The sequence below is a fragment of the Helianthus annuus genome, chromosome 11, assembly GCF_002127325.2.
Source record: "Helianthus annuus cultivar XRQ/B chromosome 11, HanXRQr2.0-SUNRISE, whole genome shotgun sequence".
Taxonomy (NCBI): domain Eukaryota; kingdom Viridiplantae; phylum Streptophyta; class Magnoliopsida; order Asterales; family Asteraceae; genus Helianthus; species Helianthus annuus.
In genome coordinates this window covers 115,285,752-115,298,158 of record NC_035443.2, presented here as the reverse complement: position 1 = coordinate 115,298,158, position 12,407 = coordinate 115,285,752, and the positions used below count along the sequence as shown (strand labels likewise).

The 12,407-nt window shown below is 37.7% G+C and overlaps 1 protein-coding gene and 1 long non-coding RNA gene across 2 annotated transcripts; one reads left to right on the top strand and one right to left on the bottom strand.

The window, feature by feature from the left end:
* Positions 1-343: 343 nt before the first annotated feature.
* Positions 344-5,672, top strand: LOC110889707 (dnaJ protein ERDJ3B). Its single transcript, XM_022137265.2, has 10 exons — positions 344-612; positions 757-905; positions 1,009-1,135; positions 3,764-3,878; positions 3,968-4,084; positions 4,173-4,259; positions 4,365-4,424; positions 4,519-4,596; positions 4,684-4,755; positions 5,307-5,672. Exons 1-10 carry the CDS (start codon positions 545-547, stop codon positions 5,463-5,465), a joined length of 1,032 nt encoding a protein of 343 aa, XP_021992957.1. The 5' UTR covers positions 344-544; the 3' UTR covers positions 5,466-5,672.
* A 2,165-nt stretch (positions 5,673-7,837) lies between these two features.
* LOC110889706 lies at positions 7,838-9,731 on the bottom strand. Its single transcript, XR_002563873.2, has 3 exons — positions 9,303-9,731; positions 9,087-9,160; positions 7,838-8,229 (listed from the first exon to the last, which is right to left on the bottom strand). It is a non-coding gene; the product is annotated as an uncharacterized LOC110889706 (long non-coding RNA).
* Positions 9,732-12,407: the final 2,676 nt, after the last annotated feature.

Sequence of the window (12,407 nt, the reverse complement as noted above, 5' to 3'; positions counted from 1 at the left end):
CAAACTCTGAAGCCGTGGACACGATTAAAACGACATAATTTGGCCATTAGGGCAAAATGGGGCTCCTGATTCGAATAATGTGATAACTTTATACATTAAGTTAACCTTTAAAAAAAGATTGATAAATTATATTATTATTAACATAAAAGAGTACCTTACGTAAAAGGGGAAGCTTAAACAACAGATCGCCAGCTCCTTGTTTGAGCTTTATACCCATTCCAACGTGGCGGTCACGTGTCACAACACTATTGGCTCAAACACGCGTAACCTTACTCTCATTGGTTAGATTTTGTCAAGTCCACGTCACAAACACCCAAATTTTCTAATTAAACGTCTACTATTAAATTCCGTCATCACCGTCGACGGAGATTTTGAGTTTTCACTCGCAGTGTGATCGTCTCCGTCCGATCTTCACGTTGCTTGTGATTCCGTCATCTCTCCGTTATCTCTCCTTTTCAGATCACACACATCAGTAGCTCATATTTCTGAATCGAGATCTTAAATTTCGATTCGTTAGGGTTTAATCTGCCATACGATCTCAACAATGGCGCATTGGAGATCGAAATTGTTGTTCGTGATCTATCTATCGATATTACTGGTTGCTAATGCTGCGTAAGTTTCAATTTCTTCTTCCAATTTCATCTCTATCTTCGTGTGTGTATGTATAGATGTGTGTATGTATATTTATGTGTGTGTATGTGTATATATATGTGTGTGCGCTTGTGGTTAAATCTTCTGTTGGATTGATTGCTACAGGAAAAGTTATTATGACATACTTCAAGTTCCTAAAGGTGCATCGGACGATCAGATTAAACGATCGTATAGAAAGCTCGCGTTGAAGTATCATCCTGATAAGAATCAAGGAAATGAAGATGCTAACAAAAAGTTTGCAGAAATTAACAATGGTAGATGTTTTGTGTATTTGTTTAGCTTTATTAGGTGTGAAATGTAGGTTTAGAGTTTGTAGTGGATGTGAAGCTGAATGTTTTGTGTGTTTGTTGTTTTCAGCTTATGAAGTGTTGTCAGATAGTGAGAAGAGGAGTATTTACGACCGGTATGGTGAAGAAGGGCTCAAACAGCATGCTGCTGGTGGTGGAGGAGGCGGTGGAATGGATATTCAGGATATATTTAAATCGTAAGATTTTGTCTTCAGGCTTCAATATGTGTTGGTTATTGGTAGTGTAGATACTCATTATTGTTATCTAGGTATAACGAATTCTATGCAAATAAGAACATTTAGGCTTTTTGTAGGTCACTGAAGGTTTTTAGGTTAGATCGTGTGTTTGATGCACATTTCGATTGTCGGAAACCGATTTGCCTATGTGTATGTCAGAAACCGATTTGCATTTCTATGATCGACGAGTACTCGTAGAACTTTAGTTGCATTTGAAACTAGTCATAGGATGTTAGGACTTTGACATGAGTTTAGGAATTGCTTTTCTTGAATTATTTTTTCTGACCATATTTTGGGGGCTCTAGGCATTTTCTTGAACAATTGCAATTGTTCTTGTTTGGTACTAAATGTGAAGTCCACCATTTTGGTGGTTTCATTATTTAGATTGTCACTGAAGCATCCCTGTTATCTTATTACTTGTTGATCTACAAAAGCAGAAAATCCACTACGGAATGAGAGTTCTGTAAAAGGCTAAAAGCATAAATTTCTTGATGAAGTGTGAATTTTTAGTTTTCTTGTTGATCAAATATCAAGCATAGGAGAGTATGTACACAGTCTCGGAACGTAACTGCCCCAGCTTACATGTAACACCTATGGGTTGGGGCCTTGAGCGCACTAAACCTGTTATAGTGCATACTATCTGTGTAGTTGCTTCGCTTTATTCAAGCAACTATCTTCTGCCTTAAGTATCCATATGTGTTTAGAGTATAATACTATTTTCCTTGTTAATCTTTCGCCTATTTCCATGGTGACACTGTGTTGTTTGTTACATTGTTGCCTAATTAGAAGGATATTTGCCAAACTTGGAGCGTAAGTATGATTCTGTAATCTTTTTCGTGGGAAAGTTTTTAATCAATTATGTAGGGTTTGCTAACGATATCTCTCAGGGTTAAGGTATCTTTTCCTTACCGCTATTAGGTGGTTGGTTGTAAGAAATAGTTTATCTAATCATAATCATTTGGTAGTTATGATATCCCCCTTTTTAGTTATTATCATCTAATTAGAAAAAGTAGGGGTTAGAAGTTGCAATCTCTACTGACATCCACCGGCCTCGAATATGCCATGAGTTGCCCTTTAACCATAGTCATTGGGGTATGGTTAAATTTTTTTATTTTTTTTTTATGTTTTTTTTATTTTTTTCTAACTTCTGCTGTAGCATGTTTTCTTTCTTTTAAAAGTTGTAAGAAAAGAGAGTAGAGACCTCAATATGGACGGACCATAACTGCTTCACAAGACATCTAGCTGGTTATCGTCTTCAGCTTCTTTGTATAGCAGAACTGCCTGGCAGAGTGGCAGTTGATTAGCAGAAAGGATGTTAAGGGGTTGGCAGCACTCACCGATTTGGGTTTCGTGTAGGGTACCCGAATCGGGTACACCGCCGCCACTCGTCAGGTACCCCAAATTGGGTAGTGGGTTAGGGTGGTTGTTACCGATTGCAAAGTTGTGACGGTAGGAGAGAGATAGAGTAGCGTGTAGGGAGAGAGGGGGCACTGTAAAAAGGTGGGGTCCATGGCTTAGGGTAGTGGTGCCACTAATAATGTGTTTTAGGGTAGTTTAGGGTAAAAGTGAGTTGGCAATGCGTGATTGGTGGAATTTCGGGTACATTCAGCCTTCAGGTTGTGCTCGTGCCCCGACCACCCTTATCGCTACTTAGAAAAACTACTTTTCCCCCAATAGTAGTATTCCACTGCAACTCAAATTTGGAATATCTCGTATTAGTTGCAATGTTTCCTTTTATTTTCTCCGTTGTCATCATTACATAATTGCGGCGGCATTGATTTTGGTCTACCATTTTCCCCAATTCTATCATCTTTGAAGAGTATTTTAGGCATGTAACTGTCATTTATATAAACCGCGTGCTCCGTTAAGGGGTGTTCTGATTGTATTGTTCTCTGAATAATCAGATGCACAATTTAAAATAAGCAATTCCCAAGCTGCTTATTTCTCTCACAGATAATCAAAAAGGCATTTCAGACCCTAAACACCCTCAAAACTGCTTATCTCCAATATCGAAACTTAATAATCAGACAAGCAGTTTTGATAAGCTATCCGAAACACCCAATTGGATACTGTAATTTTATGGGATAAAGGCTGAATACACTGTAATTTTATGGGACAAAGGCTGAATACGTAATACTATAAGATTGTTTGGAAGCAAAAAATAGAAGTGCACATTAAACCATGAGCTTGGTTTCTTAACTCAGTTTAATTAAAACATCCAATTAGAAATACATTCAACCATGAGCTTGGTTTCTACACTGGGGTTAGATATCCAATTCCTACATTGCCTGCAACAAAACAGTGTTGTTAGGAAATTCACCTCATAAGTGCTTAGTAAACATGTTTATGTGGTCTTTAGAGTTTATTTTTTTAAGGTGCTTATAAGAATATTTTGGGTTGTACATTAGCCGTTTAAGAGATTCAACTTGCACACTACGGTTGGACAATAGCTTTTCATGGCATTAGAGATTCTTTCGCTGGATCTTTTTGCCGACGTCATCCTACATTTGTTCATTTAGGAGTTAGGACATACAGCTGCCTTTGCTATCGTATTAATAACAATATTGTTGCGGATTTTGCATTATGCAGGTTTTTTGGTGGTGGCGGAGACCAAGAGGAGGAGGAGCGGGTGGCAAAAGGTGACGATGTAATTGTTGACTTGGATGCAACTTTGGAGGATCTGTACATGGGGGGTACATTAAAGGTATGAAAACTTTATATGACTAGATCGCTAACCCTATAAGTGTGACACCTAGTTTTTTGTTTTCCTAAGATTATGGTTGAATTATGCAGGTTTGGAGGGAGAAGAACATTCTAAAACCTGCTCCAGGAAAAAGACGCTGCAACTGTCGGAACGAGGTTTATCACAGACAGATTGGTCCTGGGATGTTCCAACAGATGACAGAGCAGGTATCCGTTATATAAAATCAATTAGTAAGTATTAGTATATCGTTGTATTCATACAATTAGTTATACGTATGTATTTGTTTCCCTTCAGGTCTGTGACCAATGCCCTAACGTTAAATATGAAAGGGAAGGGAACTTTATCACTGTGGATATTGAGAAAGGAATGCAAGATGGACAAGTAAGCCGTTTTAATGTTGCTTCGTGCTTAAGTTAACTTACCAGTATTTAAACAAACCTTTTATGGTTATAAATTCGATGTTGAAAATGGCTCTAACCCTCTCAGGAAGTGGTCTTTTATGAAGAAGGTGAACCAATTATAGACGGTGAACCTGGAGATTTGAAGGTCCGTTTGTTTTTACTTTTAATAATAGATTAGTTAGTTTTATTAATAAATTCGTTAATACTTTGGTGGTCGTTGATTTGATTTTTTTGTGCAGTTCCGCATTCGCACTGCACCACATGACAGGTTTAGGAGAGAAGGCAATAACCTTCATGCAACTGCCACAATTACTTTGGTAATATTTTTTTCTTTAGTTATTATCTCTTGTGAATGCATTTTGGTATCTTATTATATTGCTTTGTGTCTTAATATGTTTTTTTAGGCTCAAGCACTTGTTGGGTTCGAGAAGACCATTACACACCTTGATGATCATCAAGTGAACATTGGCTCAAAGGTTATACTTTTGTTTAATTTATAAAAAAAAAACCTTTACAATACACACACACACAATGAGAACCATTAGACAGTTAGGAACTAAAAGAACTACTTTTTGGCGTCAATCATTATTTAAGTTATGACAGAGATCTCCCTCTTTTATTTCACTTTCACTTCATTAATCACGCGTGCACCCTTTTTTTCTGCTTCATGGTCAAAGGCTTAAAAATTATCTATTTGGTTATTAATTATTTAATATTTCTCGCTATAACTCAACCCGATATATAGGGGCGTGTTAAAATGAGAAAACATTAAATAAGGAAACTATATTTTAGCCTTTGATCATGGGGAACTAAAACAAGGGGACAATCATGATTCATGGAATGAAAGAGACAACAGAGATATCGATCATCCATTGGAATATAAATATGATCCATCTGATGACTAAAAAGTCATTTGGTTCTTAACGGTTCTCAATTGAAAACCACACTCTGTGTGTGTGTGTGTGTATATATAATAAACAAATAAATATGATATTTGATTTGATTGGCTGAGAAATGCATAATTCAGGGAATTACAAAACCGAAGGAGGTGAAGAAGTTCAAAGGTGAAGGGATGCCATTGCATTTTAGCAATAAGAAGGGTGATTTGTATGTCACTTTTGAAGTTCTTTTCCCAACATCATTAACAGATGAACAGAAGGAAAAGATCAAAGAAATTCTTGGTTAGCGGTAGCAGTATAATTAATATATTCAGTTGTAAAATCAAAGGCTCCTATAGATCTTCTTTATTTGGCAAAACTAGTCCCTGTACTTTTTTCTGTAAGCACCTGTCCCGGAATTTTGAAATGTTTTGCAAACTAGGTAATATGCCGAATTAACACATTTATTTAGCTGAGTTGAAAGAAAAACGTTTATCAACGTCCCACTTAAGTCATTGACCTCTTTTTTCTTTTATGTTAAATTCGTTTCACTAAACAGTAAAGATGTGTTCTGTGGGGTGATTAATTGTTGTTTGTGCTTAATTGCTTATGTGCATTATTGGTTACTTAATGGTTATGTTTGACTTGGGTATGGCGGGGTTATTATGATGAGGTGGATGGGAGTCGAGACAAAACATCTTTAGTCTGGAGGATTATACCCCCAGCTCCCTAGCACCCGACAACCCCAAATATCCTTACTCATTTACACTTGGGCTAATCTAAATGTCGGTCATTATCGGAAGAATACCTCGAACACCTGGCATGTCTGACCATGTTGTAAGCGATGCCACATGTAAAAAGGATTGTCACACAAAAGTATCTCAGCATTGTAAATGGCTCCTCCTGTACTCGAGAGAGCATTTGTGATATGAACCTTGGGTGGACCCACTTCTCATGGGCAGGTCCAAATGGGTATTTGACCCATTTAATTATTAGCAGAAATTAGTTTGGGGGAAACAGTTCTGGGAGCAAGTAGTGGGCAGTTTTTTTAGTTAATTACCTTCTTTTATTTTATGTTAAATAGGGCAGAATTGGGGTTGTTTTAGGATGTCGATGTTTATTATATAAAATTAGGGTTTTTATACCTTTGTCATGGAGATTTAACCTTCTCGAATTGGATTATTCTATCAATTTTATCTTTCGATTTCAAGTTTCTATCAAATGGTTCCATTGCCGGGAAATTCGAAGCTGGTGCAGACCCGGTACAGTTCCTGCGATCAGGTTGTGCTTGCTTCTCAATTAGCATCAATTGCAGCCAGCATAGACTCTATGCGGAAGGATATCGCAGAGATCAAGGCTCAGGTAATCCGAGATGGTCGTAACAGTGAAGAATCAGTCAGTGATTTGAAGATTACGGTGGAGAATAGCATAAAAGAGACGCCAACTGATGAAGAGCAAGATAGTCTGAAAGAAGAATTGAAGGCTGAATTGCGCATCCAGGAAATTGGAACCGTGTATAATGCTGCTACCATTATCCTAGATGAGTCTAAAATCTGTAGCCGGCCCAATAAAAAATTCCTGTCGAGCCCAGCCTTTCAACCTAGTCGACCATCTGGTAATCAGCCTTCCCAATCCCCGCCTAGACCCCCTCCACGCATAACTGAGACTGAGAAACATGATCGGTATCTCCATGTGGAATGCTTTAAGGACGGAGATAAATATAGTCCTGGTCATCAGTGCAAGGTCAACCTATTGGAGTCGGGAGAAGATGCATTGGACGACAAACCTGACCTAGCGTTGGTGACAGAAGATGACACCCCGTTAATGCAGGATTTGCTAAAATTATTCCTTCATGCCACCCTTGTGAGTCACAGACTACAACCACGAAGCTTTATGGAACTCTTAATTCTACTAAAGTTCTCAATTTGGTTGACAGTGGGCCCACTCACAATCTCATCTCTTACAACTTTTTACAAGAGTTAAAATTGACCAACCAACAAATTTTATCTTTCAGTATTCAGATAGGGAATGAGAGCTTAGCTCATCGATGGTTCTATGAAACGGGTCAGCCTACAATTGAATGGTTGATCGCTTGGCACAACTATCGGACTTTCGACTTGAGGACAAGTCGTTTGTCCAGGCGGGATGAATTGATATGAACCTTGGGTCGACCCACTTCTCATGGGCAGGTCCAGATGGGTATTTGACCCATTTAATTATTAGCAGGAATTAGTTTGGGGGGAACAGTTCTGGGAGCAAGTAGTGGGCAGTTTTTTAGCAGTTAATTAATTACCTTCTTTTATTTTATGTTAAATAGGGCAGAATTGGGGTTGTTTTAGGATGTCGATGTTTATTATATAAAATTAGGGTTTTTATACCTTTGTCATGGAGATTTAATCCTTCTCGAATTGGATTATTCTATCAATTTTATCTTTCGATTTCAAGTTTCTATCAATTTGGTACCTTCAAACAACCTCACAACTACACTCCCCTTTGTCACGCGTTATTCCCTCTTGATACTCTCGCACATGAGTTCAATCACAGGGGCCCCTCTCTGTGATGAGATTAATGGCCTCTACATGTGCAGCAGGACAGTTAACCATATTCATCATACCCTGATTTCCATATGTTTTAACTTTTAACTGATCATATGCTTGTACCAGTTACCCAGACACCCTACTGTTTAACAGATGCTATTTTTAACGGTAATACAAGTAGAATACAATCTTTTACAAATGAAGATGTTCAAACCAAATAATTTAATTTAATCATATCCAAAAAATGGATAAATCAATTACTCTCTCTTCTATGTTCTAACCTTCTTTGACTTGACAGTGGGCGCCTCATCATCGCCATCATCGTCTTCAGATGTTACTTCATCAGGTACATCAATTGGAACGTTATGCGTGGTTATAAACTCCTTCAATATGTTCATACTTTCTCCTTTCACAAAAACCAATTGTTCCGAAAGAATCCCTTTGCAAGCTTCTATAGAATGCGTCTCGGATCCAAGACAAAGTGTAGCTTTAACCGCTGGCATCTGCATTTCCATTCTGATTTCACGAAACAAACCTGTATAATTATCCACAGTCAACAAGTCTGATCTAACAATTGAGCACTGGATTTTGAAAATAAAAATAAAACTAAATAAACTTAAAATTATCTTTATAATGTTAATGACCCATTCTAATATTTATTTGACTTGAACCCATTACCTCGGGCCGTTCAAAAAGTTTGCAGCTCGCTAGAAATTGGCTCGGTTTGTAAACGATCCGAGCATGGGCCAAGGTAAACTGGTTCATCGGCTCGCCCGTTTGACTAGTTTAAATTAAAGTTAATATATTTATACACAAAAGATATAACCCAAATTTTGTTATATACATATATTAAATTATGTGCTTGATAAATTCTGCATTATGTGTGAGCTAAGAATACTATTTTGTGTTTCTATATATATTAGTATATCTAAAAATACCATAGTAAATTATTTTCAAAATAAACAAGCTAGCTCTAGCCTAAAATTTTAGTTAATAAACGAGCCAAGCCCAAACCCAGCCTAGCTCGGCTAGCCTCGTTTACAGTCCTACCGCCACCGGGATGGCAAATTTGTAAATAAGGGCAGTACAGAATCAGAACAGGGCTTATAAAACTGCAACTGACTTTCCCTCTAAAACTCTTTCTATTCTACTATCATAATTCATAACATAACTTAGCCCTTATAGTAACATGTGTCAATAAATTCAATAACAAATAATTTTAAAATTACAAACTTGAATACCTAACATGAACCCTAATTTTAGCTAACATATATCAATATCTGTATGCATATAAGAGGATAACATAACTGTGTGTATGTATACATATGTGTATACATACATACACACAGTTAAAACCCTAGGGTTTTCTTTTGAGAGGATGATGAAACTAACCTGAAGATAACGCCGATAACGCCGGCTTCACCTTTCAGCTGCTGCTTTTTGGGGGGTTCAGAGTATAAAAGAATCTAAGCAATTACAAAAATGGTGCTCCGTTATTGTAATATTTGCAAAATGGTAATTAAATCGTGGTCCCTAATCTATTGTTAAGTTTGCATTTCTAGTCTAAATGTTTCATTCCCTACATCACAATCTAAAAGGTTTACTTACAGTTAGCAGTCTAAGGAACTGGCTGGATGAGCTCATTCACAGTTAGCAGTCTAAGGAACCGGCTGGATGAGCAGGCTGACGTGAATGGCGGGGCCGGTTTTTGCTGGAACAATTGGACTCCGCTGAAAGTTAATTTTTTAGCTTGGCGAGTCTATTTGGACCGACTTCATACTATGGAGGCTTTACGTAAAAGAAATGTACAAGTTCCTTCGACGTCGTGTGCTATGTGCCAAGGCCCAAGATTATGAAGAGACTTCTGATCATTTGTTTGCCTGGTGTCCTTTTGCACAAGGAGTATGGGACCAGATTAGATTGGATGCTGGTGCAGAATAGCGCCATGCTATTTTTTCGAAGCAAAGGATGTTATTGAGGCCCATGATTACTTAACTGGGTCACTTAAGTGAAAAAAGGTAATTTATTTGATCTTTCAAACTGCTCTATGGTGTATTTGGATTTTGGAGGGCTCGTAACGAGCGGGTATTCGAGGACAAGACGCAGCAGGTAAGGAAAATTGTGGAGGATGTCAAGACCATGGGATTCTTGTGGTTTAGAAACAGAGCAAAGATGCCCCATCTCACATGGAGCCAATGGGGTGATTTTAATGTAACTGATATGGGACTGTAACATTCTGTTTTGATGTCTTTGGGGTTTGTAATGTTTGCTAATTTGAGGTTAGCATGTATATAAATGAAATGTTTTGTTCGCCGTTTAAAAAAAAAAGGTTTACTTACAGTATCAAAAGGGTTGGAAATCTAACCACTCATTATTTTCTCTTAAAAAGCAATTGAAAAAAAAAAAAAAAAGAAAAAAAGAGAAAGAAAGACCAGCACGCTCAAATGACATTAAAAAATCCCCATTTAACACGAAGAATCAATTCTAGTTTACTCTAAAAGGATATAGATTTAGTGAGACATGTGAAATTATATGATTAGGACATCATATCCTATGCTATATTTGAGCTTTCACCTCATACCTCGAGTAGATAAGACCAAAGGGTATGGGGCTCGGCACCGGGCCGTCCCCCCTTTTTGGTCCGTCGCACACCGCCCCCCATGGGGCCGTCGCGTCACTTTCGTCGGAAATGAGACGCCGGAGACGAGCCAATTGGTGGGGGCCCCTTTAGTTCTCTCTCTCTCCTTGAATATATATTATTTTTTATTAAAGTGGGTAGTCTCCCCACATCCTTGGGTAGTCCCCAAGAGAATGCTTCTCCTCCCGTGATGACGTGGCGCCCACGTGACGGGTAGTCTCCAAAGAGACTATCCTTTCCATACCTAACGGTCTAAAAAAACCTTGATTTATGCAGCTATCGAAGAAAAAAGGACAAGCTTATATGACATACTGACAATAATCAGAAACTACTTTTTAGGCTCATTGCAATTTCAATACATGCACAATCTGATGAAGGTAAAGCATTTAAATTGGTGTAACAACTAAAATAGAATTACTATGTTAAAAGAGTGTATGTGAAAGGGGATTCTATTGGCAACCGGCATATCTATTCGTATATTTTGATAGTTCAATACAGATCATACAGGCCTATACGACCCGTATTGGATAAAGTTAAGACATGGCAGATTGACAGGTGCATGGGCTGTCTGGCGGTTGCGTATAGGCCTATACGATGCGTATTAAGACCCTGATTTTTTAGTGTGTTGTTTTTGGTTTTGGTGTTTTAGGTTTGGTTATTGGTGTTTATTACTGGTTATTTTTGTTTTAATGAATTTAAAATCTTTATTTTTTCATCGTTATGTATCGTATTATAGCTTATCGTGGCGTATCGTATTACATTTTTAACTTTTTAATATTTCACCGTGGCGTGTCGTATCATATCGTAGCATCCTTGTACTGTATCATGTCGTGTCGTGTCGTATCGTCGTTGTATTTTGTATTGATTTTTATGTTGACGTATTCACGACGTGTGATATTATGCATTATATGTAACCAAGCAAACCAATCTAAACAATCACAAATACAAATAAACTGAAACTGCAAATTTAATTACGTAATAAGTTTGTATATATACATGACATCGTCCAAAATACATATACAGTTAAAGTACAAAAAAAAAGTACAACGATCCTAAACCGCTGGATCCACATCCTGACCCTCCTGAGTCGTGTCTGAGGGCCACGCCTCCTGAGTCGCGCCTGAGGGCCCCGCCTCCTGATATGCATCCTTTCTAGGGCGAGGCGACAACGTCTGTATCGGCAATGGGGTCCGACCACGGTCCATAGCTGCCTGTATATCGCCCTAGATAACCCCCTGTTAATCAGTGGGTTATATCGTTTTGGCCTTTAATACGCATCATATAGGCCTATACGATGCGTATTACCCCTACTAATACAAACGGTGTGCTAAGTATTTCATAAACAAAAAAAAAAACAAGTTAAAAACATGATATACCAGACTGCTTTTCGGAATAAACGTGCTCATGTTTGTGTCGGACGACTCGCCGAAGATGTAATTAAGGTTGAACCAAGACATGGTGGAATCGAATATAAAGAAAAAACGAAGACAATGTGAATCGTCTTCGTCCTCCTCGTTTATAAAGGCCAAGTAGAATGCAAATTCACAGACCAATACAGGTTGTATAGGCCTATACGACCCGTATAGGGTTGACACAATATTTCTTTCAATCACTTTATGTCACTGTTGAGTGACAGAAAGAATCTCATACTTTAATACGTATCATATAGGCCTATACGCAGTGACGAAGCTTGACTAAAAGTTGCCGGGGGGGGGGGGGATCATGGGACCAAATTTTTTTCCTAGTCGGGTCAAACAATAATAACTCCAAATAAAACCACATAATCTTCATTCAAATGAGGCGCTCTTACTCATAAAAAAAAATGCTATGTACTGTTTAACAAAAAATAAAGACCAAAAATTTATAATGATGCGAGATAAATGTTAGGCACCTAAGAATTACAACTCAGTCCAACGATCTTTAAAATAAATAGTAAGTACCTTTAAGACATATAAGATAAAAAAAATAACCTTCAACTTTGATTTATATATAAAGTAGTAACAAACTTTACTTAAAGTTTAGCCAATTCACATTTTTTTAACTCAATACGGAATATGTATAAATATTTTTGACAA

Coding starts and splice junctions, on each gene's coding strand:
- LOC110889707 (XM_022137265.2), top strand. CDS start 545: ATGGCGCATTGGAGATCGAAATTGTTGTTCGTGATCTATCTATCGATA. Junction 613..756: donor TTACTGGTTGCTAATGCTGC/GTAAGTTTCAAT, acceptor TGATTGCTACAG/GAAAAGTTATTATGACATAC. Junction 4,425..4,518: donor GTGAACCTGGAGATTTGAAG/GTCCGTTTGTTT, acceptor TTTTTTGTGCAG/TTCCGCATTCGCACTGCACC.